This window comes from Sphaeroforma arctica, assembly GCF_001186125.1.
Source record: "Sphaeroforma arctica JP610 unplaced genomic scaffold supercont1.455, whole genome shotgun sequence".
Classification (NCBI taxonomy): Eukaryota; class Ichthyosporea; order Ichthyophonida; genus Sphaeroforma; species Sphaeroforma arctica.
The window spans coordinates 12,166-38,726 of NW_014040103.1; the positions used below are offsets into that span (position 1 = coordinate 12,166).

General features: G+C 44.7%; 6 protein-coding genes across 6 annotated transcripts in view; 1 reads left to right on the plus strand and 5 right to left on the minus strand.

The window, feature by feature from the left end:
• Nucleotides 1-330, minus strand: part of SARC_06396 (hypothetical protein) — a gene marked incomplete at its 5' end in the record, with an annotated part of 5,586 nt that extends 5,256 nt beyond the window's left edge. The window contains one exon of the mRNA XM_014299692.1: nucleotides 285-330. Coding sequence (XP_014155167.1) covers nucleotides 285-330 — 46 coding nt within the window. The remainder of the gene's footprint in view (nucleotides 1-284) is intronic.
• A 1,159-nt stretch (nucleotides 331-1,489) lies between these two features.
• SARC_06397 (hypothetical protein) lies at nucleotides 1,490-6,539 on the minus strand. Its single transcript, XM_014299693.1, has 9 exons — nucleotides 6,050-6,539; nucleotides 5,432-5,531; nucleotides 4,828-4,911; nucleotides 4,467-4,555; nucleotides 3,958-4,074; nucleotides 2,847-2,958; nucleotides 2,501-2,598; nucleotides 1,985-2,073; nucleotides 1,490-1,739 (listed from the first exon to the last, which is right to left on the minus strand). Exons 1-9 carry the CDS (start codon nucleotides 6,476-6,478, stop codon nucleotides 1,547-1,549), a joined length of 1,311 nt encoding a protein of 436 aa, XP_014155168.1. The 5' UTR covers nucleotides 6,479-6,539; the 3' UTR covers nucleotides 1,490-1,546.
• Nucleotides 6,540-8,719: 2,180 nt separating this feature from the next.
• On the plus strand, nucleotides 8,720-9,867 carry SARC_06398 (hypothetical protein). Its single transcript, XM_014299694.1, has one exon. It carries the CDS (start codon nucleotides 8,939-8,941, stop codon nucleotides 9,371-9,373), a length of 435 nt encoding a protein of 144 aa, XP_014155169.1. The 5' UTR covers nucleotides 8,720-8,938; the 3' UTR covers nucleotides 9,374-9,867.
• Nucleotides 9,868-10,095: 228 nt separating this feature from the next.
• SARC_06399 (hypothetical protein) lies at nucleotides 10,096-22,061 on the minus strand. The gene is made up of 19 exons (XM_014299695.1): nucleotides 21,726-22,061; nucleotides 21,424-21,593; nucleotides 20,808-21,006; nucleotides 19,591-19,798; nucleotides 18,929-19,113; nucleotides 18,062-18,233; nucleotides 17,582-17,722; nucleotides 16,931-17,060; nucleotides 16,292-16,461; nucleotides 15,810-16,075; nucleotides 15,211-15,376; nucleotides 14,651-14,845; nucleotides 13,398-14,150; nucleotides 12,777-13,162; nucleotides 12,283-12,535; nucleotides 11,845-12,050; nucleotides 11,514-11,645; nucleotides 11,081-11,358; nucleotides 10,096-10,803 (listed from the first exon to the last, which is right to left on the minus strand). Exons 1-19 carry the CDS (start codon nucleotides 21,792-21,794, stop codon nucleotides 10,737-10,739), a joined length of 4,146 nt encoding a protein of 1,381 aa, XP_014155170.1. The 5' UTR covers nucleotides 21,795-22,061; the 3' UTR covers nucleotides 10,096-10,736.
• Nucleotides 22,062-23,115: 1,054 nt separating this feature from the next.
• SARC_06400 (hypothetical protein) lies at nucleotides 23,116-23,958 on the minus strand (the record flags this gene model as incomplete). Its single annotated transcript, XM_014299696.1, has 3 exons — nucleotides 23,116-23,280; nucleotides 23,512-23,610; nucleotides 23,854-23,958. 3 exons carry the CDS (start codon nucleotides 23,956-23,958, stop codon nucleotides 23,116-23,118), a joined length of 369 nt encoding a protein of 122 aa, XP_014155171.1.
• A 338-nt stretch (nucleotides 23,959-24,296) lies between these two features.
• Nucleotides 24,297-26,433, minus strand: SARC_06401 (AGC/PKA protein kinase; the record flags this gene model as incomplete). Its single annotated transcript, XM_014299697.1, has 4 exons — nucleotides 24,297-24,518; nucleotides 25,130-25,267; nucleotides 25,889-25,969; nucleotides 26,317-26,433. 4 exons carry the CDS (start codon nucleotides 26,431-26,433, stop codon nucleotides 24,297-24,299), a joined length of 558 nt encoding a protein of 185 aa, XP_014155172.1.
• Nucleotides 26,434-26,561: the final 128 nt, after the last annotated feature.

Sequence of the window (26,561 nt, forward strand, 5' to 3'; positions counted from 1 at the left end):
ATATGTATATATATGTGTGTGTGTGTATGTATGTATGTATGTGTGTGTGCGTGTCTATGTTTGTGTGTGTGTGTTTGTGTGTGTGTGTGTTTGTCTGTACTCTTTGACACTTGATGCACCCTTTTACATTGTCAATATAGAGTTCACTCATATAGTAAGGGACAGACATGACTGTTTCCCTAGCTACTTGTCATATAGATTGAAACTACTACTTGTCATATAGATTGAAACTACTACTTGTCACAAAAATATAACTATCACTGACCATGATATGTAGCACTTACCGAAGACGGTCTTTATTTCCGAGATCTCTTCATTTGACAGAGTCATCTTTGCGTTCTTACTTGTTCTATGATGATTGACAGCATAGGGAGCACGTAGAATAAGGACCGTTCGAGGTGAACATAACGGGATATATATTAGTGAGGTTTAGAATTCAGCGGCATATTTGATTTATACACCCAACTGTTGCATTTATAAAGCACTGACGACTACAGTATCTGGCACTAACCATCCAGTATAGAATAAAAGCAATGTCTTGACAAGCTTGTGAATAGATTAAAGGATAGGAAGGTGATCTATTGCGACCGAACAGTAAAGTAGCGACACAAGGTATGATGCGGACATCAGTAAAAGGAACAGCTCAGATATTTAGGCTCGATGAAATCATGAAAAATAACTTGATTACAACTTCAAACTACTATCTAATAGCTTATTTCGAAGCGCTTCTCTACACACAGTGGAACAGAAGAAAAACATACAGCATGATGATTTGTATACGAAACAGGCGGGTCTTCTACTTTGTTATTGATATATGCTGGGCATAGATATACTGCGCAGATGTCTCGTGATGCAGTTAGTGATGCAGCCAACTAATCCACACACACGGCTTAATATAAAACTACCCTTCTGGTAGCAAAGACACTTTTATATACCACTCCCCATACCTGACTGTCTACTTCAGTTTTCTCAGGAAGAATACGACTATCTCTGTAGATTTTAAACTATTTACTCTAACAAGTCTAATCTAAATACAATACAGATTCTTTGTGCGAAGCTTCTGTCCCCAGCAGTTGAACCTAACACAGGTGAACAATACAGTATCCGCCGCACTCGTTCTCGCCCACTTGTAAAGACAGTTGCACCACGCACCACCGTTTACTGTTTACTATTTCCAAGAGAGAAGACCAAAAAGGTTTGGATTTTGGAACGGGTATAAAAAAAAATACACATATATTTGCTCGTTTTACTCTCAAATCGTCGAAAATTGGCACCTTTTAGTATGTAAATATACAGACTGTAGAGTGTAGACTGTACAGTGTATTTAGTAGGATTTTGCTTACTCTGACAGTTTGACTGCTGTCTCGTATCAACTTTATCTATTCTAAAATAAATATATGTAGACAATCCCGTTCCCCATGCGATCATACGAAACTCAGTTGAGATGCAGGCGAGCCTCAATTGTGTTTCGATGGTAGCAACCTCGAATGCTTAATCTCTTTATTGGTCTACCTATTAGTACTATGCATGGTCGAAAAGCAGCACCTTACGCAACAACGGTTACAGTGGAATCCTGTAAATAGGGGTTGATGGTGCCATCGTAGAGCCCAAAAATTCCTCCCGTGTGTAAAAACAAGACATTTTGGCCCTTGAATCGTTGGGGATTGGCGTGCAATTCGCTGATCATCCCTCTCACTCCCTTTGCAGTGTATACTGGGTCTAGTAGAATCGCGGTGGACCTATTGGAGGGGTTTTAATTAATATGTTATTAGCGTTGAAGAATGCACAGAAATGTGGAAGTATACGGCTTCGCAGTGTGTCTTCAATTGTTATAGTATGTTGTTATTTTATGTTGGGCATGAGCGCATACATCTTAGGTCCAATTAAGTGCGCTCCTGCAGTATTTACCAGCATTGGTGCTTGCGATAGGCTTGTACTTGGAAGCTTTTTGTCAAATACAAATGCAACGCCTCAGTCCACACACCTTGCAACGTCCCTAATCAACATGAATTCCTCCGGCTGGCTCAACCCATATCCCTTGCCTTTGTATCCATCGATTATATCAATGATATCCTGGTTTATTCGTGGTGTGCGTATGAAATTTAGTTAGTTCCAATCTGCAAGGTGGAAAGCCGCTGCGTGCAGACGTCATATTTGAATATATCACACCGGTGAGTCCACGGAAACCGTACGCATCTTATCCGTAATATCAAAATGCCCGTCTGTACAGATATGCTTGTATGTACTCTCAGAATGTGTAGATAAAATAAATTTGCCGTTTTCCGCGGACTAAAATGGCTGAGTATGCGCCCTCACCAGTGTGCTAGTGTGCTAGTACCCTTGAATAAGCATGCCTCCCGTTTGTGCGTCCATCTGTGAGTACGAATGATATCGTATGTATACCTCACACAATTAGAGGTGGCAGCAGCGCTCTTAATGTAAGAATATGTTTCTGTTTTCCTCTATACCGCTACCAAGAGTAGCTAACTTTGCACGGTACCTGTGACCTCAGGCTGTCCTTCTTCCCCCCCAAGCCTAACTCCCTGAGTGTTTCGTTGATGTGCCGGTGGAAGTAATCCGCGTTGTCACACACACAAACTGCATCAATAAAACATCGAATGCATGGTCTAAGTTTGCTTATTTGATCGAAAAATCGACTTCTTGACTAGTCTCGTATATAAGCGCAGGGATATTACCTGCGAGTATCGTCAGTGAACTCCCACTCAGCCCTGCACAATTGCGGGATGCTATATGCAAAAGCGTACTCTTGTGTGCTCCAAAGTGGCAAGCTGTAGTGTGAAATAGAAAATGGGAGTGCGAATGTGTATCAAAATAGGACACCTTACCTGCGTGTATTTTCAGGGGACTCCCACACAAATAGTTTGATATCGCAAGGCCGGCTGCCGTTCCTCCGCTCCCAGTTGTTACAACTATATCTGTGTAGTCTTTGTCCACACCCTAATGGTCCGTGAATGATAGATAGTCGCAAGCGCCCAGTTTCAAGTTTCCAGGTTGGCAATAAAATGTGCAAGTAGTACTTATCTAATAGTTGACATTGGCCATGCAATGTGCAAGTAGTCTTTATCATCAAACAGTTGAGTTTGGCCATAATTCATGTCGTCTTTGTCTACGAGCTACTATTCAGTGGATGGGTGTGATCACAAGTTTCCAGACGACTGTAAAGTAAATGTATATTCGTACTACACGTCCTTTGAACTACGGAATGAGGAGTATAATTATAGAACAAGGCCAAGACCATGTCCGAGTAGGCGTTGTACCCGTCTTGGTGAATAGTAGCAACTCACGAGCAAATACTCCCAATCTCTTAATCCTCGTGGGGTGATTCGGGCTTGCCACTCGGCATAAGCAGCAGCTAAGTACTTGTGAGTGTGTCCAATTGTCTCTGTCAGGTGTAACCACGCCTGTGTGGCCCTGTCGTGCTCCACGATGACCTCTGTCAGTATATACAAATCTATTGCACGTCTCTGGCACGATATTCATGATCAATCATTCTCATTGCTAAGCACATGGAAATAACTACTCGTGCGCGTTTGCATATCAACAATAGTCTAGGAAGCGAGCGAGCGAGACTGAAGAGTCCTCCATGAATAGCAGGGTTTGAATAACGTTTAGACCATATCCAGCTCCTTGCTCGTATGCACATACTTTCACGTGAGTGTTCCACTACGGCTAACAACAGCCACCCTGAGAACGAGTAAGGGTAGAAATTTGGCCACCAAAATCACTATAACAATTGGACACATGGATTATTGAGCCGCTGCGACATTATAAGCGAAATAATGGAGCTGCCCGCATCAGACAGGAACGTTCGCGGTCCAAAAGTAGAAGACATGTGCATATGAAATGATATCATTCAGGCTCGCCACATACAAGTAGACTGAAAGCGGTGATTCATTATACATACCGCAGACCAATGATAGAATCAGTCTAACTCACCTGCTGAAGTAATTCTCGGAAACATTCCACGTAGCCCCACCATCCAACAATGTCAGATCCACCTACTGGAATCAGAAAGCTTTTCCTGCCCTGTACCGCCTCTGAGTCTTGGAAAGCCTATATTGCATAGTGAATACTTTCTGAGAATTGCTATATTTAGAACACGTACATTTCTGAATGCGTTGCAGTATTTGTAATAGCATCTTCCTAATTCACTGATGGCGCAAATACCCCAAACGGAATTAAAACAGATGAGATCAAAGGTCACATCAGAGTCACATAGTCCGCCTAATGTCTGCAGATTTAAGTACAACATTTAAGACTCTCCAGGAGCTGACTCTCATTATAAAAATGGTTCATTTTGTATTTTAAGCAGGTGTGAGATAGCGCGTTGAATACCCTGTAACCCTTTATTCAATACAAGCCGCTTTCGTTCCGCTTCAGATCCCAAATTATTTTTCCTTTAATCTCACGATAGTTCCACTCCACACTTCAGATTCACCACATACCTTCATTGGCGGCAGTAACCCGGTTTTGTACGGCACTCTACCGAGCAAATGAAATGTGGAGCCCATAAGCTTGTCCAACAGAACATTTCCTGGATGAATATACACAGCAAAAGTGCATACCTTTAAAGTGTCTCAGCGCAATTAAAAATATCAACAGGGCAATCTCACTTGCATGAAAGCTATGAAAAGGCTAGTTGACTGTATGAAACACCATCAGTTTGTGCAATTTTGTTACCGTAGTCCGTCTGGGTTTTCACTGTGTACGTACATGCCACAGTCAAAGAGCCAGAGAAGTCCGCTGTGCCCCCGTACATACTACATTCAAAGATATGAAAAAGAAAATCAAACCAGAAAGACTTACCTTGATGACCGATATTGGTATTCGAGGGGTCGTTGGATCTTAGAAATAAATGTGAGTCCAATCCCTGAGAACGCGCGGCTAGCGCTGGAAAGAGAAGTGACGAAACAAACACGGATGTGGTCGATTTGTGTACCTTCAATTTGACATCATGAGTCGTCGAATTTATTTGAGACCTCGTGAATGAATCCTAGATATAAAACAGAAATCATATCTGCACGCACATTTCAATTTATGACAGTAACCTGTAAAATTTGCACCCATGAGTGCATCCAAATTTGTGCTTCTATGCATTGACATGGACTGTTGCCAAATCCGTGTGATGTTGTTTTATGTTTTGTTGAATTTACGACGCCGATATAAAATTGCACCCATATGTAATCGTTCACGTGAGTGTAATCTTCGGTTTGACACATCATTCGAATAGACAGGGATATACAGGGATTCACAATTATCTTTGACAGTCAGAAATATATAGATGTGATTTCGGATTCTTTAGATGCGTGGATGAATCAAAACAGTAATACTACTATGCACGGCACGTTGTACAACGCTGAAACAGCCAGCACATAATTGGAGTACAGTATATAACTGATATATAACTCACCGGTCGCACGCGCGTGATTGCTTTGAACGGCCCCACAAGTGATTACGCTATCACAGCCCTGTAGTAGAGCAGCAGCAATTAGGAATTCTAACTTCCGAACCTGTTTGAAATAAGGAACGACAGAGAAAGCTTTTTTTTATTCCACACAAAATATCTTGCGGTTGTGCTGTGAAACGCACTTTCCCTGGCTGAGTATATGCGTGTATAAACTTGACGCGTTTTACCAAGTAGAGAGACTCGTTCCACTCCGAATTTTTTCCTCGTATCGAAGATCACTACAATGGTTTAGCTAAAGTGAGTACAACATTCCGCCAGTTCGCTGATTGCTGAAGTTAACCGAATTCTGTGTAAGTGCCCAACTAACCACACGCGTATGTAATTGATATAGCTTTTCATTCACCGTCGTCAATCTAAAACATACAGCTCAAGCCATGTTCGCATCCAAAGCAAGTACAGACGCACGACCGCGTCGATTATATTCAATTTTGGCGAGTTTATTCAGGTTGAGTTGATTCAGACCAACAGACCAAACGGTAAAAAGCGGGTATATTTCAAAGGTTTCAAGATAGGATTTCCTATTACTATCATAGTAGAGCTGTGTAAATGAGTATTGCGCACCTTGTTGCCGCCCAACGCTGAACCAGTCAAGTCATCCCGTTTAATGCCCACGTGCACACCCTTGGGCACACCCGGCAGTTGACTCCAGTCTTCCACAGGTGTGTGTTGCATTGATAATCTTATTCTATGTGTAGGTATGCATCCTTTATCAACACTGTCAGTCCATGAGGGAGGGGTATACTCTATCATATTTTTAGTAGCTGGCATGTGGCTTGTATAGCGCCTTGTTGGCCTGCGATGTGGTAAGTCACTCGGCCGGTCTGTGAGTAATATGTTGGATGTGACTGTACATGCGTGACGGTTATGATTTAGACTACAAGCCTGTTGTTCGAGGAGATGAAGCGAATGACAAGACTGTATGCGTATATGCCTGGCTCCTACGCCTACGTATGCACATATCTGTGTATAACAGCCAACATTGCCCAACATACTGATGAACCATCAGTATAAAGCTCCCAAAATTCGACCAGTCCTTGTTTGACCGTACCAGAGCTCAAATATTGTTTGAATACACAATTTCAGAGTGTTTTGACTGTTTTAAGCTTTCAGGTCTCTACTCTGAGACCTGAGTCTCTTTTCTTTTCAGCTGGATTATGGTTTATCGCAAATTTTTGTCGGTCACTCCGTAGCCTACTGAGTAATTGAGAAGGGTATGGTCACTCACTACTCTAAATACATTTTTATTTTTACTAGTTTGGTAGTGTAGACAGGCGAATCATCGGATTCACCTATTTATGTATAGTATTCGCGCAGATGTGCTCAAGTGTATTCCACGGTTCGTCTTAAAAAAGGATACCAGGATGGACCCGGAAATTGAAATACAAACAGCTCACGGCTGCCGTATTCACAGAACAAGCTCGACATTTGTTTACGCAGACTCTGATTCGAATATATGGTGAAGAGAATAAATAACCTTAGTAAGTCTCGCTGTATCTTTGAAAATACATATATATATGTAAGCTGAGTAATACGACAATGCCATAGACCATAGTACATAATCAACGCAACACGAAAGTCTTTGAAGTACTTCCAGTCGTTTGTATGTACCTCATCCTCCGATATGGAGACTGATTACTAATTTTAAATCTACCACGAGACGGTGGGTCATCACTCTTCTTGTGGAACGGGTCCAGTTTCTAATGCATTCCTGCAGAGGCCCGAGTATGAGTGTGTGCAATTGGGCATCTACTCCTCAGGGAGTGTTCATATTGACACTGGGACGAGTGGTGACGGACTGCCGGTGACTGCCACAATGTCAGACTGCCACACCACTGGTCGCATGTATTTGTGTAGAGACTGTGGACTACGGAACTGTGAAAACTGGAATTGTGTCTGGGACTCTGGGTTGGTATACCACGCCAATATCTGGACAAATGAAACGACAAGTCATGCATGTCGTGACAACTATTTCTAGGATATGTTGGTCGACACTGGTGTGCATCAAATATACTAAACGACATGTCATACTTCATACATGTTGCCGCGACATTAATTGTTATGATGGGTGACAATTAGGTATATGTTTACGTTGTTGTCGTATACCAACACAGAATAGTCCATTGTGTACATATCTGGCAGATAGGCTCAGGTTTAAAAACTTGAAAAAAAAATCACGCATGTACTGTGCTCTGTGACTGTCTGTACGCTGCATTATAATTATATGATGTGAGGCTGCGAGCCTGCGACAGATCTGTCCAAAATAGGGGTTTAACGTTTAAAATTTAATGCACAAACGTCAAAACTGTACTCTTTCTCTAGAGTAATAGAGAGTAAGTTGTAGAATGTAGACTGTAGTTTTTAATAGGTAATAAAAATATAACAGTTAGTCGATACTCGTAACTCGATACAGTCATTACAGTGTCTGTTTATTTTTGTAAATACATAAATACTGAGACTCTTGAGTCTGAAGACTGAGAGACTGTCAAATGTCAACTGTCAAGTGTGGTGTCAGAGGACTCTGGAGTCTGGAGTTTAGTCTGTTTGGACTGTAAGTAGCCCCGTATTGATGTTGTGAATGTGGACAACGGTGGACTGTGGACTGTGGCAGTGTGGGTCTGTCTGTGGCCCTGTGGCCTGTGGTGGCCTGTGGGGTGTGAACTGTGAACTGTGGAGACTGGTGGAGTGTGGAACTGTAGTTTGTGGATCGCGTTGTTTTAATATTTACTATTGAGGCCCACTGAGTCACAACTCACAACTATGTACAAACGAGATTTTTCTTTCGTTTTGTTTTTACAAAATGGCAAATATGTACAACTTTTGTTTATATACAGTGACTGAGAGGAGTCGAGAGGACAACTTCCTGCAATTTTACAGGCCTTCCGCCTTTTAATTTTTAGAAACATCTGCTACACTTTTTTTAACCATTAGATCTGCAATGCATAAAAGTAATACTATTACATTTTGGCCAATCATAATAGTCTTGTTTGATATATTTGCTCTTGTAGAAGAAATTCTGTTAGAAAAAAGTCATTTTTGGCGGGGCACATTCGGCCGAAACACAGCATGTATATGTGTATAAATATGTATTTTTAATGTAGGTGGTATGTATGTAACCGGTATATATCATGCTACATGTAATGATGTATGTAGGATTTTCAAAAAAAAAAAAACCCCCCCCCCGTATATATAAGCCTCGCCTACCACGTATTTTACTTCAGATTTACAAATTAGTACTTATTCACAGTCTAAAATAAGAAGGTATTTACCACGTAGTCAAGTACATAGCTTCTTAGATATATGAAAAAGACAATATAAAATTCACGAGAAGACCACCAACCTTGTCAACATCAAAAACATTTACTACACTCGAGACTATAAGTTATCGTCGTTGCTATATACATCGACCCTCATTGTCACTTTTAATATAAGCAAGGCATTTCCACTATTACTATGAAATTGATCAGACTCGCCGTCCTGTCGGTGGTGACCGTGTCCACCATTGCAGCAACGCCGATCCCTAAAATTAGCTCACAAATCAGCTCACGAGCTGCAGAGATTTGCTCGACCGTGAAATTAACCTCGTACATGGACGTGGATTGCGAGGGAAGTGTGCTCAATCCAGCTGTATCTGTGCCAACCAATGGAGATTGCACACTAATATCCTCCAAAACAGCTCCTTCCAAAATATATGCAGTTATCGACGTATACCGTGGTCTCGGCGAGTTGTACTATTTTGCTGATGATAAGTGCAAAACCTCCACGGGCTACGGCGAGGGCATTATCTTTGGCGAGAAGGAAGAGATGGTATTAGATGAGGACACCAAACCTTACTGCTTGAGTGATCCGGACACGAGTTTCTCGATGCAATTTGAACCATGCGCTTAAGTCTAAATGGCAATATAACTGTGCCAACAAACGGTTGTTTACCAAAGAATACACAGGCTAAGTGTTATCCCACCGAAAACCTCATCCAACCTGGCATTGAAGTTGGTGACAGAACGACTTGACTGACTCTTCGGCATCGGTTTGACACCGCCTGATACATGACGAGAGAAAATCTTTCAAAGTGTAAAATGAATTCCGCGATTGTGTGGAGTGGATATGCTGCTGTTGCAGTTAAATGACGATAGGTCTTAAGGACTCAATGAGAATTACTGCCGTCAAATGACATCGGATTCGTAATTCCGTTGTATTGCATACTAGAGCAGTTTAATAGGTTTTGGCACAACAATCCCTGACCATACGAACTGTTGGTGCGAACTACTGCTTAACTTCCGCAGTTCTTGCACACATTGCAGAAATAAATGTGGAAATACATACCCGAAAATGCGACGAGCTAATAAATTGATTTACTGCTGCAGTTTATAATGCAGATTTGCAATTGCTATCGCACTCGTACTTTGCGTCCTTTTATCAATCGTTGTACCGCAGATATTATCACTACCTAACGACCACCAAGCACGTGGTTCAAGATTCATGTTATGTCAATAATGGGCTTCATTGTTAAAAAAATCTGGCATATATAAATCTGAGAAATCCAACTAGAACAAAGGCTGGGTGACAGAAGCATCGAAAACCAAAGTTGAAACGGGAACTGGATCCCCAAGTAGATGTAAAAGTACACAACTTTATTTTACCACCATCTCCCAACGGCCTTTAGGTTGCCGTATGCTTTACAGGAGACGTTGCGTGTGACAACTATTCACCTGATTCAACGATCCAATCATCGCTCAATACTGCAAGGTGATATTCATCACTGCAACTCTAGCACTTGCCGCGTGTCCATGACGGACTAACGCGTGCTACTAGTTATACTAACACTATTCAACTATCAATTGACCACTTTAAATTAAAGTGTCTCGGTGTCACACGAGTGGTCTTACAAGCTTGCTTCCAACATATTACTAAACATATGTCGATATTCCCGCTAATTGTACGTGTTGTGTATCGATCCCAAATCCAATACAAAATAAATACTTAAAACGAGCGTCCGCTCCCTGGAGGCGCCGGTACGTAACTTCTCACAAAGTTAATCATGAAACGTTACGTTCAGCACCAAGGGGGGGGGGGGCTCTCTGCAATCCTTATACAAATAATTATTCATCATGACACACAGGGGTGCAGCTAAGCTTATGCAAAACACTCGCCTTCGCTCTATCCTTGTTGTCTGATGTGTGTTGGTGCACCGATACTCCGCGCGTGAAACCGGCGGAGTTTTCGAGAACAAACAATTCGTATGTCCTGATTCTTACGGTCGGATAAACCATGGCTGCTTGCCCTCTTCGAGCTCGCCGACCTTGATGTGTGATGTGATCCTAAATACCAAATCAGAAAATCAGATGAGAAAGGGTCTTGACTCTTCTTATCGCAGCCATCTTCGCCGTATGCGGGGATTCGAAACAATCACGCAAAACAGCTGACCGTAAGTGAACATAAGGACAAAACCAGGCGTATATGATCTTTTGCGATATTAAAAAAAGTACAGCAAAGCACAAACAGTATAAGGCTTCAACAGCATGCCAAGTCAATAAATAACACAAGTCTCCAAAACGAGTAATAAGAACTCACGAAATAGATACTAAAAATACATACTTGTCGGTACACAGCAATCTGATACGCTCACAGGTCGCCGGCGCATCCAGACGGAATCGGCCTGAGATACCCTCATCCGCACGAGCGGCAGCGATGGCGTCTTTGATAGCCGAGTGCACAGACACAGCTAGGAACAGGGGAGGCTCGCCCACCGCCTTGCTACGGTACACCGCGCGTGTGCAGAAGGACTCCTCTAGTAGGTGTACGTTGAAGGTCTGTGGGATGTCTCTGAACCCAGGGATCTTGTACATACCTGGTCCGACCGTGCGCAAGCGTCCCTAGAGTCCGAGGAGCAATCGAGTTTCGATCGTTATTCAAAATGCGATGCAAAACATGTTCGACAGGGTATGTATCAGCGAAAGAAAGTGCAACCACAAAAAGCATCCATAAAGCTCCCAGCCTTATGAACTCAGAAAGCGATGCTTCACCATACCTCCGCACTCCATAGCAATTCTTCCATGGTGAACAAGCCTACGCCTTGCATGAATGCACCTTCAATCTGGCCCACGTCGATAGCCGGGTTAATGCTCTGTCCGACATCCATACACAGATCCGTTTGCAAGATCTGAGACGAAGATATAATTTCGAGAGTATGTACGACAGATTTGTAAGACAAATTGAAACAACTTGGTATATCCTCGCTTCAAATAATAGCTCCGCTCCGACGATAGCGAGCACGTACAATAATGCGATACTAGCGAATCACAATACGACATGTATATAGCCTTATGCAAGTACACGCACGATATTGGTACAAAACACACCTGCACTTCTCCGGTGAGAGTGTCAATCTCCACCTCAGACATAGCCGCGCCGTAACTGTGGTAGTGGAATGGTTTGCCCTCGCCCTTGATGAAATCAAACCCAATGCCGGGGGTGGAGAAGTACCCGGTGGTAGAGAGTGAAACGCAGTCAAGGTACGCACGGTTGACGGCATCCTGGAAGGTGCGAGTGGTCTTGGTGCCGTCCTCTGTAATATAGAGGCAGACGAGTTTCAGTACTATACATGGGAGAAGCATTCTCAGACACTGAAGACACGGTAAGTGCGCCCCACACACGTGCAACACCCAATTCATTGTGCCATGAAAATGGATACATAGTGACCAATGAGATCAACAGAAACTCCATTTAAATATTGAGAGTGAAAAAATACGTTCGCTGGGCGAAGTCAAGCTTCCCGCACACGCTTAAACAAGACATACCATTCTCATCGTAAAGATACGGCTGCAGGCGCTCAATAATGATGAGGCACGCATTGCGCACAGCGGCTCCGTTCAGATCCGAACTCGCCGACGCGGCGGTGGGTGACGTGTTGGGTACCTTGTCTGTGGCTGTCTCGTTGATATACACGCGATCAGGTGAGATGCCGAACTCGTTGCATACTACAGCGTATATCTTGGTGTGAAGACCCTGGCCCATCTCTGTACCACCGTGCGTGACCAACACGGACCCGTCCTGTACACGAAGAGAAGACCTGGGTGTTAGTAAAGTGAATATGATACAACAAATACATATTCGAGGCGATGCGCTCATGCCATTATTCCGCAGAGCGTAACTTGAAAATCATTAAAAAGGCCAAACATTGCGTATACTGCTGAAAACGACATGACGGGCCACATGCTATACTGCGCTTGAGGTCGCATGCTCGGTTGATACCATACCACCCCAGAAACCTACAATGAGCACCAGAACTCACCAAGTAAACATGCACCAGAGCACCCGCCTGATTCAGATGGTTGATGGTGAAGGAGATACCAAACTTGGTTCCCACTGCCTGGATGCCTCGCTTTCTGAACCGATTCTTCCTATTAAACTCGGCAATCTCTGCGCACCTCTGCTCGTAATGGCCCTTCTCCATGACCTTGACCAGACACCTGTCGGCATCGTAGTGTTGTAGCTTCATGCAGTAGTGGGTCTCCTCTCCGACCTTGTACATGTTCATCTGCTTCACTTGCATAGCTGGCAGCCCGGTAGTACGAACGACATCGTCCATAACCACTTCGGCGAAGAACATGGCCTGCGGTGCGCCAAAGCCTCGGAAAGCGGTGTTGGACACTGTGTTGGTACGCACAACCTGCCCCTCTATAACGTGGGTTAGAAAGTGTAATGATGAAATGAGATGGATGCATACAAACCGATTAAACATATGTTTGGACATTGGAACCAAGTTAATACGACGCTACAAAACATATAGAACATGGTCATTCATTTGAATAAGAGCACATGGTATGTACGTACAGACGACTATGAAGCCTTAATTGCAATACACAGTCAATGACGTATCGACAGAATTCCATGAGGAACTCAACAAACACACCTGCTCGGAAGTTGGCGTATCGGTACACGTTCTCGCAATGGAAGATGGCACGATCCACCACCGCTTCCGACAAGTCCATGGAGTAGCCTCCATTGGCCCACATGCGCATATGACACGCTATCACTCGCCCGTCTTTGTTGAACCCCACCTTGTACTTGCACAGGAAGGGGTGGCGGTGTCCCGAGCTGATCATATCCTCGTCACGATCCAGCATGCACTTCACCGGCTTGCCCACAACAACGGCGCTCATGGCACACAGACTGGACAGCATGACTGACCGCGACTCCTTGCCGCCAAAGCCGCCGCCCATACGCTTGACCTTGCACGTGACGCGGTTCGCTGGCACACCCGCAACGATGGCCGCCTGCATCTGGGTCTTTGTGGGCGCCTGTGTGGACACGTGCATCTCCAACTCACCACTCTCCTTGGGGATGACGTACGACGCCATGGTCTCCAGGTAGAAGTGCTCCTGCGCGCCGGTACGGGCCTCGCCCTCAATCACATAGTCACAGCTATCCCACGCCTCATGCACGTTGCCACGCTCAAGGCAACGGACGGGTGAGAAGCCTGCGTTCTCGCTCCCCAGAGCTTCCTCGATGGTCAGTACGGGTGTGAGCACTTTGTACTCGACGGCGACCTTCTTGGCCGCCAGCTGAGCGCGCTCGTGTGTGTCTGCCAGTACGACAGCGACGAACTGCCCGAACGACGTCACGGTCTTGCTGCGAATGAGCTCTTCATCCTTGATAACGGGACCTGTGTTGTGGTGTTCGATGTTCGCTTGAGACGATAATCACAATAGATTATGGGAATGTACGTCCATGTGTATGGTTGTGTATGATCGCTGGCGTCCGTCGAGCAATGGAACAGCCATCAACACGAGCCAACAGCCTTGTCGACGATCGCAAAATATATATTTGACTAGGCTAGATTATATCAAGTTCATCACACCTAGAGGCTGAGTGCAATGAGCTAATCCTTCATAAACGGGTATTGTTGTTATTGCATCAGAGAATCGGATTCTAACACCGCCGTCAAATTGATTGAGCTTTCATCAGGCACATCAAGTACAGAAACGGTTTCTGCATTTTCCATTGTGCTCTATGGTCTAATCACAAAGTGCCGGCATGCATGCATATTCAAGCTCTAAATTATAATACGGCTACAATTCGTACATACGTACACAAGTTTGCACCAATCCAAATTGACACACATAATAACGCCCCCACCCGCATAGGAGTTCCTGATCAGCATACCTTGCTTGTTCTCGCCGGGGACGTCCTTGGCATACAACACGTCGTAGACACCGTCCATCTCCATAGCAACCGATATGTCCACCTCCAAAATCTCGGCGTGGGCGTGCTTGCTCCAGACGATACCGGCGTATAGTGTACCCTTAACATCCACAATGTCATCCACGTAGAGAGCTTCTCCTGAGGTTTGCTTATCAGCTGTCGAATCGAGTAAAGTGATGCGATCATAGGGTTAGTTTAAATTCCATCATCAGCACACTCTGATGGGTTCATGGTGCAATGAATCAGTCGCACAACCTAAACGTATGTCAAAACATCGGTCACCCGCACTGAACTTTCTACATCAGAGTTAGAACCTCAACAGATCACTCCAGTGAAATTCAGAGCCACTATAGAGAGCACCCACTTTGTACTAACCCTTGGCAAGCTATAGTATAGTACCACACCAATTAATCAACCAGCACACAAAAACCTCCGCAGCACGCCCTTTCGCAAGTCAGGAAATTGATCCAGTTATACAGCCACACAGTCACACAACCGACCAAAGTCCCTCGCATCCATACCTGACACGTGCGCGGTAGGCTTGTGGAGGATCTCGTGCCCTGGCTGAGGCAGGGGAGTGGGCATGGTCTTGGCCTCGGGTTCCATACGTTTGAAGACCTGGGCGCTTTTGCTCACAGGGCGTTCGTACCGTTCGGCACTTGACTTCCAGCTCGCGGGGATGTCGTGCTGAGGGTTAGAGATAGACACGTTTCCGATTAGTAAAGAATTCACGTCATTGTCTGGCTTGACTAGCCGTTATGATATAATCGCAGGCGATGAGTGGCGTGAGATACCTGGGTACCAGGCAAGAATTAGGGTCAACACGTACTGAAATAGAGGTACAGTGTTCGATTGATGAAGGCCTACACTCTATAGAATGAACTATCAGCGACGTTGCAGCTGATGTGCGGAACACCCTAGTACCCGTAAGATAACGCCAGCGAATGTCTTGCGTGCAAGTACCCCTCATCGAAAAAACAAAAACATGCAGCCAGATGCAGTCCTGTATACACAAGCTACCCACTTCGAAGTATATCTACGAGCCATTACAATGGCCAGTCGGCCTTGCACGTGACTCACGGTGGAGCCCATTCCCATAACATGCATCGCCCATAACTACCTGTATCTTGCCAGAAATGCTGATGAAGAACTTGAAGAAGAAGCTGGTGACCAGACTCATGCGGTACTCCGCCATGCCTCCGGGTGTGTGCGCGGGTAAGTAGATTTCCTGCGTGAGGCGTCCACAGGCGTCTTCCAACAGCCCCTCCCGACCCCATACCTGCCCCACCAGCCACTGTGCCGTCTCCTTGGCCTGCACACTGATGGGACCAACCCCGCCAAAGCACATGCTGCACTCGGCAACGGTGTAGATGGGTTTGCCAGCGTCTATTGTGTGAGGATATAGGAGGAGACAAGAGGGCATGAGAATGAACCAGCCGCGCGTGCGATTAACCCAAATCCGCGGTTTCACACGGTAGATTGCGGTAATGAATGGAAACGACTGCTACCCGCTCTATGCAACTTGGAATTTGAAGGGGTAAGGATAGTACTTGGAGGCGGCTGTAATTAACCGCCACAATTAGCTACAACTTGGACACACACCGTTTGTCCCGGAATCAGTCAATCGCACGCGCAGCGCTGAGTTGACGATGGCAATATCGTCGTCCTTTCTGCGTGCCTGTTTGTAGGATTCCACGAACTCGTTCTTCTTCGTGAACGGGATATGCAGAGACACCAGAACATCGTCCTGCTTCAGAGCAGTTGTGCGATACCTACATAGTACATGTGAATAGAATACAAAGTCGTCAGCAAATGCGACTATATATCTATATCTATATATATATATATACAGCTACATTCGAGTCTCTGATGGCCGGCGCAGAGTACTTCCATCTGTATTTTCCCCTACCTTTCACATAGACAGAGATTGAGACAAGGCAACGAACAAAGAACCCCCAAACTATGAAACGCAGCGCACACACTTAGCAGGAGCCCGTGCTTAGCTGACTAACCATTACATTACATGTCCAACCCAGCTACCCCCTATCAGTATTACGCACCAAGTTCGTGCCTGGTGTCGCAGAAGGAAACGATATATGTATCACACACATTCATTCAAGAACAGGCAGCAGCCGAGCAAGATACAGGGAACAACTGGATCCCACCGAGTGAGAAGACACTCAGGCCAACATCCATTTGCAAGCGAGCATGCCATTCACTGCTGCATAGACGAGAACATACTTGAGGAAAAACTCGGTCATGGGCACGATACGTGGCTCCTTGTTGTGGCATTGCACAGTTACAGAGGCACCGCTGGCCACCCACAGTGGGTTCAGATCAGAAATAGGACTAGCCGTCGCAATGTTTCCACCTGTGATAACGAGGCAGGTGGGTGGACAGGACAGTGGGATGAGACATGGACGGTGAAGCGAGCCAGAGTTGTGATGTGCCGAGTGGTTCAGAACCATGATAGGTCTAGCCTACGGTGTGAACAGGCGAAATCTACCAGGTAGCATTCGTCAAACGCAACCTCGAATAAACAAGCATCGGCACATATAGAGCTATAGCGAAAGCACTGAGAAAATAAAAGCTCGTTCCGGTCTGCTATGACAAATGCGGTCAAGGTACTTATACGAGTTGAGTACGGTGAATGCCCAAATTCATATATTGAAAGTACTTTTCGTATCCTATGTTTCCATAGCACACACTCCCATGCCTCTAACGCTCTCCCACTTTTACTGGGGAATAAAACATATCCCACACATCATCGATGAACTTCATAATTAATATTTGTCCAAAAAAAACATCACATGTATCCACATAGACCCAATATCAAACATCCAACTCCCAGCATTTCCCAAGAACATCTACCCACGGACATCGCATACATACCGATCGCCGCAACATTCCGGATCTGATTTCCAGCGAACCACTCCAGCATCTCCACAGCAGATGCTAAAGTCTGAGTCTTCTCTGCGCCATTCTTATCCATGATCTCACGGAACCGTCGCTCCATGTCCGCCAGTGTGGTACCTGGAAAACAGCACCCGAAGAATCAGAGATTGAACATGTGGATACATATGCACGTGTTTTTGAGACCGTCGTTGACACCCACTTGTACCCTGCATTAATTTCTTAATGCACTAGTGAAAAGGTATTACAGGGGCCTCGCGCCAGAGCAGTATAGCGTAACGCGCATCAAACATTGGACTAGAACCTTTTTCCCAACAGCTGTAACAAATATGACACACTGCTATCTTTTCTGACGCCACATTGCATCCATCATACTTCGTGTGCAAGTCGAGTCGTACTGGACCCAGATTCGTACAGAACATCACCAATTCACTACACCATCCTTCCTATCCAACATACCTACACCGATGGCCACCCCATCTTCAAACTCCTGGAAGTCGTTCAGTTCACGCACGTGCATGGCGTGAATGAAGACTGGATACTGCATGCCCTTAAACTTCGTCTCTACACCCAGCTCCGTGTTGCCGAACACCATCTTGGCCTCGGGGTGGATGTGCTTCAGGCGGAGAGCCTGTGTAGGTGTGAGTGTGATAGGTGACGAGGGTAGATTGGCAATGGCATGGTTGATAGATACATAGAACAGGTTTATTTGGTGGTTGACCACGCAGATGAGATACCTGACACCACTATGCATTTGACAGCCGTGTGGAATACTCTGTGATAATATTATGTTAGTATCCACGAAATGACGGCCGTAACAGCGATACATTTTAAACCTGTGACATGTACTTCAACCGCATACAGACAAACAAGCGTGTGCGCATATATCCAGACTAATAGACAATGCACATGGGTATTTGATCGAGATTTTATGTGTGTATGACGATCCAGATTTCACTTCAGGTTTACAAATGTGAATAGCTTACCACATGCACGATGTTGAAGAAGTAAATAAACACCAAAAAGCACTAGTTTTGTGCGTAACAATGTGCGAGTACTAACGGCTTGCTATTTCTGTGCCCACTTCCTTTTATGTTTGTACATAAATTCGTCATATTTAGTGTATAAAAGTGATATAATACCTTTACACTCGCGTATACATACAAACAATAGATACACATACACCACGTTGATAGAATAACGTTCGTGACGCCTGTTTCGCCATACAATTAGACCTTACAGCAGTAAGACAACGCAGATACCAATGTTCCAGTCTGTACCCTATGTGAATAAGTAGTACACCCAGAAAGACACGTGTACACACACCTCCTCTAGACACGTAGGCGTGTACCAGGTCATCCTCTCGCCCTTATATTCCAACCCAGTGGTCAGAACACCTTTGCGGCGCAAACCAGGTGGGAAAATAGGCTCTTGCGATGGATCGTACGGAGTGTACGCGCTGCGGTTTGGATTGACTGTGTTCTCATACGCAGCGTCGTCATCGCAACAACCTGCAGCAACGATGCACACGCGGGAGGTGATAACAAACAAGGTATCCATCAGTTCATATGCCAAGCGCGCGCGCGCGAGAGGGAGAGAGAGAGAGAGAACATAAGCATGCATGACATCGAATTGAATTCGCATAGTTGTTCAGTAGTTGTTCAGCAGGCGCCTGCATGTCCACACGTGTGGGTAGAATGTCAAGAACCACCGATGCAATTCCCTATGGTACTTTGCATCAACGTGTTTCCTTTTGAAGTTTATGACCCGTCACTGACTGCACTAGCTTGCCAATGCGCGCGCGTTGAATAGCTGCAACCCGTGCGCACTATCAACATCCTCGTGGATTGTCGGGCACGACCACGTATGCAATATATGTTAATCAAACCGTGTATATCAATCTATAAAGGTGTGCTTGATGCACTACATTTTGGTTAAATGAGCATGGAAGTATTGCTCTTTGATCTGCACGGCTATACAACCCATACCATTCGCCTGTGTAGTGGGCGCCTTCTTGCCAGAGCCTCCGTTCTTGCAGCAGTCTGCTCCCATAGGACAGCCATTGGCTTTACCGGTGTCATTTGACTTGGGCTCTTTGTAGATACCAGCGAAGGTGCGGAAGGCATCGTAGATGGGCCTATAACCGGTGCAGCGACATAGATTGCCGTCAAAGGCGTGTTCAATGTCTTCGACACTCTGTTATGGGCAAAAGGGGTCCGTGATCCTTATAAGCAAAATGCGTGAGCACCGGGGGCGTGTTGAGACACTGGGTATGGAATAGCGTACGAAATGAAATGAATGCTACTTCTACCCATGTGTGTGGGGCTGTGTGGGGCAAGTTGCTAAGTCTGAACTGATAAGTCAATAGTCAATATATCTGGTTTTAGACTAACGTTTCCAGTACAGAATATATGACCTGTCTATAGTACTAGATGAGGGTAGCTCGACGGTTGTATATCGAAAAGTACGTTACACTTAGCACACCGAGTAAATCATCCTTATAACGAACGGAGTGTATTTGTGGCGCTTATAGGAAGAATATAGCTAAGGTGGCCATGACATGAGCCCAGCATATGCACATATAGGTGTACGATAAAATATACGTTTCTGAATCAGTATGACTACTTGCGTGAGCAACTAAGCGACCAGTGTACCAAGAAACGAATAAAGATGAATACAAAAGGAACTTGAAACCGTTTCATTTAAATCTACAAAAGCAGAATGTACCAAATTCGGCCCACAAAGGTGCGCTTCATGCACTCTTATAACTGTTTGCCAAAGATATATTTGATGTGAAGTTTCCATTTGAACGAATGTAAATGCACCAGTACATACAGAGTAAATATCGGTATCAGTTCCTGTATAAATCTTGTGAGAATCACTTATATACAACTGTATGTGTTTTACAAACATAAAAAGAACAAATAGCATGGGAATATGAACAAAATATATATATATTAATCATAACATACATAACATCTATATCACTATAGATCATGTATTGTATATATCTTAGCGGAAAAATACCTAGTTGTGATTGTATGTGTACGGAACTAGCATATATAAAGACCTGCGCGTGTACAACGTACGTCGCTACAGAGATATTCGGCCACACTATGAAAGCTCATCAGAAGTCTTAAAGACATGACTACTTAATTTTGAAATTTACAATATTTATTCGTAAATAACTCACAAAGATACGTACCGGATTCGAGTTATTGCGTAGCAGCGTATACATAGACATGACAATCCCCGGTGTGCAGAAGCCGCACTGGGAACCGTGGGCTTTGGCTAGTCGCTCCTGAACCGCATGCAGAGCCTTCTTGGTGTTCCCTATACCTTCGACTGTGGTGACAGCCATGTTAGCTACCGCGCACAGAGGCATCAGGCAGGCATTTACATTCCTGCCAGGAGAATGCCGAGATTATGAATTCAGGGTGAGTGATCAGAACGTATACCTAGAAAACTCGAGAGTTCGTGACATGCGGGCGCAGAATAAACACACACTTCACATTCCTCCAATTGTCATGAACTCAGGAGTTTCTGAGGTTCATATTTATTCAGCGCCTGGCTTTGCAGTGACCAGACTCTCTCACACGCGACTTAATGAGCTACGACTTTGACACCTCACTTCACAATGAATTATGTGCACATATGACTCGGACACATCCGACAATCCCACAATTAACTAAACGCCCAACTCGTTATGAAATATAATAAACTCGTTGAAAATCCGCTACACAAGGCACAGATGCTAAACTTCGGGTGTCTAATGCAGTAAACAAATAAACTTTATCAGTCCGATTGTATGTCAGCCTCACCTGTGAACGACCTTGTCGTTGTGGTCGATATGGGACAACATCACAGTGCATGCACCACACCCGCCTTCCGCACAGCCCAGTTTAGTGCCAGTCAAGCCAAGGTCTTCTCGGAGAAACTGCAGCAGCGTCATCTCCGGTTGTACATTATCTCGCATGATACGGTGGCCGTTCTAAACACAAGACCACAGCGTATTCATTAGTATGAAATCGTAAGGAAAAATACAGTTTCTGGTCTCGAGATACCGGTAAGACATCGACACAAATGAAAAATAGTATTGTTAATATCAACTGGAATAGCATACCACGTAGGTGATGAATTCAGACCGATAGGGCGCATGGTCCTTGTATAGCGCGTTGGTTATGTGCACCATCTTGGCTCGATGTCAACGACGTTGTCGTTTAATCAGGCTGTTCGATATAAATACTCCTGATGACCGCAAATGAGTTTTTGGTTCACTATTAGAAATAGCTTTTATTTACTACAAACCGCCTTGTGAAACAATCCCAAATTGCTAGCTTGCCCTCTCTCAAGTCTAACACTATGGATGTACGCTAGCATTCCCTACTTTAGCGGTATGTATATTATAATTACAATATATTTTTAATTACATACTTGGACCGGATGTCGTGACGTGCATGTGAATAGGATGACTGCTGATAGCAGAAAAAGGGCTTGTCGGCGCATGTCAATTTTTCAATTTTCAGTTTGTGGAATCCCTCTCTCTGGGCAGTCGTAAACTCGTAGTTATGCAGCAGGACAGAAAACGTAATAAAAGTATTACGCAATGCCTGGCTGCTGGGAGATTGTGCCTGCACACTAATGATACCATTGCACTGACCAACCTTTTACGTATAGAACTATATATAAAAATAGGAGGGGGGGGGGGGGGTGTGAGTGGGACAAAGGAAGAATTGCTCATTGTTTCAGTGTGTAGTAGCAAATGCCTTTAATTTATTTATTTTCACTTTTTGGAGTAACTATTTTACACGGCACTGACGGCATACGCAATAGTCACAGACTCACAGTCACAGACTCACAGTCACAGACTACTCTAGTCACACTTCACAGTAACATGAATTCATGACAAAATGACCATGAGTCATCCAACCGCAGAATATTTTAGGCTGAAGCCCTGAAAAGCTGAAGCCTGAAACTGAAAGGCTGAAGCAGCCTGAACGCCTAAAAGAGGCCAGCTGATAGAAAATCAAAATAGTATTTCCGAAAAACTCAGTATTTGAATATTTCATGACCCGTCACAATTGTCATTGTGACTGTGAGTCTGGGACTCTGGGTCTGTGTCTCTGTGACAGACTGTGAGACTGAGAGTCTGTCGGGCCAGTGGCCGTTGGCGTCTGAACTCTGAACTCTGGAGTGAGTCTGGACTCTGGACTATATTTAGATTTTGGACATTCATTTAGACCAACCTTTGAGGCCTTGGTGATGGTCTCAACGCCTCTCTCTCGCTCTCTCAGCCTGTCCACTATGCTAACTGCTGACTGCTGAGGTCTGACGGGACACCCGTACAGTCAGCTGTAATCGAACGAGTGGAGACTCTGAATTTTTGGCGGTATTGTGTACAATTTTGCTACATTACAAGAAGTCATTTATTTTCACTAAGCTGTTATCTTAATCCGCATCGGATCACACGCGCAATATCGATGTCCGCCTCTCCTTTGTCGTGACTGTGCGAATTAGAAGTTCTTAAATATCTCAGCGTATGGGTCTGTGCCGGTGCCGTGCCACTTGATAGGCTCCTCATCGTACTTGTCGAAATTACTGTCATCCCCTTCGCCCGAAGTTTTGGGGATGTAAGGGGATATCACCTTCTTCGCGTACATGGCTTGCCAATCGATGGACTGTGCGTAGTCAATACAGGATGAAAAGAAATGAAAATCAACCCCTTCGGCTTGTTATGTCACTTACCAACAACCGAATCTCGCGACCAAATACATACCTCAAGCTTGGCGCTTGAAGAATCCGCTATAAACAATTTAGTTGGCATTGCCAGAAGAAGAAAAAATATGGTAGAACTTTGCACGAGATCTGCACACCTGTCAGCAGAGATTGAACTAGTCTTTTGTACGTACCTTAAAGAATGGGTGTTTCTTGATCTCTAAGACTCCGCTCCTCATGTTACCTAATCGCTTTGTTAAATCACTCGTTAGGAAACCGGAGATGATAGAACGCTATGGGGAATGGCAGAAAATGTGCAGCAAATTAGTACTGCGAACAGTTTGTAAGCTCCAAATTAATCTAGACCATACTCGATCATAACTCACCATAGAGCCAAGCTAGAACAGAAATTGGTAGAACAAGACATGCAACGAACGCTATTGAGTGCAATATATTCTCCTTCACGCATAATTAATGCAACCTAAGTCAGTCGTCTACCGAGAATGGCAAGAAAGATTGATCTCCGAACCAAATACCTCGTCTGACTTGAAGTGCGTCGGGAACACAAGTCGGCCCTCAACAATCTTTTTGTACATCTCCATCTGTGCTTCGTCGTAGAAAGGTGCGTGACCGCATCGCATCTCATAGATTAGAATACCTGTGTGCATAAAGTGTCAACCGAGTTGTTAGGGTCAGCCACGATCTCGGTTCGAGTTGTATTTCCAGTAATTTCTACGAGTGAGTGCGTCCTCACTTCTGTGTAAACTGCGCGTGGTGTTTCTAAAGACACAGTGATATGCCGAATCAACCCGCCAATCAACCCTCACAAAGACCAAAACTCTCCCCTTTACAACCACCCGGTTCCTCTGCTGGCTGCTGAGCCTTGCCTTGTATACCTGCATTCACATCAACCACACATGTCGCCACAAACTACCCGCATAGAGCCACAATAACTAAATTCTAAGTGAGCTGGATATTATCATCTCCCTATTAAAGTACCTAGCGCCCACCAGTCGACCGCGTGGGCGTAACCCTTGGACAGAATAATCTCCGGCGCCAAGTACTCGGGGGTTCCACAGAGTGTCCATGTACGATCCGCCACGCGCTTTGCGAAACCAAAGTCCGTGATACGGAGGTGGCCACGGCTGTCGATCAGCAGATTCTCGGGCTTCAGGTCACGGTAGACAATGTCTAGGTTATGCTGTAGATAGAACCAGACACAGAAATGAGTGGCTCTAGACAATGTCTAGATTATGCTGTAGATAGAACCAGACACAGGAATGAGTGGCTCTAGACAATGTCTAGGTTATGCTGTAGATAGAACCACAGGAATGAGTGGCACTGCGACGAAGTTAAGAGTTGATGTGGTGGTTAATAAGGTAGGAGGACACTGAGAGTTTCAGGATGTGGAGGAGATCTCAGACATAAGTGGGAAGGCTTACTCATGCGTATAGGCGATGCTTGACTAGGTACACGGACAAATGCTGCCCATAATACAAAACTGGCATTTGCCAATGCACCCAGAATGCGTGTTTTTTAAATCAGTGACTTGCTAGAAATCATGAACTAGATAAAAGCGCTTTGATCTGTGCTTGTATAGCCTAGCGCCCGGTTTGGAGAACTTCGTTAGATACACACACGTACTATGTACACAGCAAATGAAGTCACTTTCATACGGGCCAAATAACATTGCATAATGGTAGTCCAAAAAAAAAAAATTTATATATAGATATATACAAAACAGTATGCAAGCATAATATAACGTCCATACAGAACAGAGATATGACATGCGAAAACTCATGCACAACATACTAGGTATTCAAAGGCTAGGACAGTTTCTGCGGCAAAGAACCGGGCCACGTCGGATGTGAAATATCGGTTGCGGTGAATGTGCGTAAACATCTCGCCTCCGTTGATGAACTCGAGGACAAAGTATAGGGATTTCTTGTCCTGAGAAGATAGGATAGAGAAAGTAGGAGGTATGGTTATATGCAGTACTGTCGAAGCCTACGAGGGCTCCTTTGTCAAACACTTATCAATGATCAGTGTAGTATACAGGTATTGCGAGTATTGCAGAGTGCTATACGTGTTTGCAATGGCACTAGCGCGTAAAAATAGCCTCATGCGAGAAAAACCCCCCTTCCAGTTTGCCTGCACTGAACGAGCATACTCTGGGGAAAGCCCCATTACCGGTGGAGACATAGGTGATTCAGCAGGTGACATTGTTCCAAGTTACTTATAACCATTAAGCAAACCCAAAATATGATCAGCGACACGCCTCCGCTGTCTGCAGGACTGTATGGGCACATACTCGGAACGGCTCAACTATGATACGACACGGGCAAGCATGTGCAGGCCACCGCATGCTTTTGCTTTCACTATCAAGGTATAACAGGCACATACATAACATATTGCACAGTTCACTACAACAATCGATACACAGGCGAGCTCCTGTATTTTTACTAGTAGCAATGGATTACGGGTACGTGTCCTATGGCTATGCAATTGCAGAATGAATAGTCGACAACCTGCACCATTGAGTCTTGGATGAACACAGTCACATAGACCTACCGAGAAGAATTCGATCATCTGGACTATGAACGGGCAGTCGATGCACGCCAAGATATTCTTCTCGTTAGCTGTATGTTCCACCTGTGTGACACCGGAGATGTGTAGAATTAAGTTTGTGAAGACTCCAATCCGGGATACCTTACTTATTAGACGAAATTGCCTGAAACCCAACAGAATCCGTATTGATGGGAGTTAATCGATAACAGCCTTGAACAAGGGAGAACAGATAGCCATCAGAATGCAAGATGTCAGGCTCGAGGGTAATTCGAGCTCCAATGTTTCTTCGATGTTTTGCATAGGGGATGACATGGTTCTATTGTTCTACTCTTGTTCTCTTATAGGACCATAGGGGGGGGGGGGGGATACAAACCGCTGACTTGCCAGATAAACCAAGTATGTGTGGCTATAGCTGTCACGCTGGTACTCACCTGTTTCAGTTTGATGACGATCTCCTTGCGGATAATCTTCATTGCACAGAACTGTCCAGTCTCCTTCTTCTTGCACATCAGCACACGGCCAAACGATCCCGTGCCCAGAGTTCGCATAATATCGTAATCGCTTAGGTCCTGCCGTTCATTGGACTGAGGATGGTAGATATGCACAACCAGAAATCTCCTCTTAGTTCTTGAATATTCTCTGATATGAGTACAATAACTTAGTGGAAATGCAATGG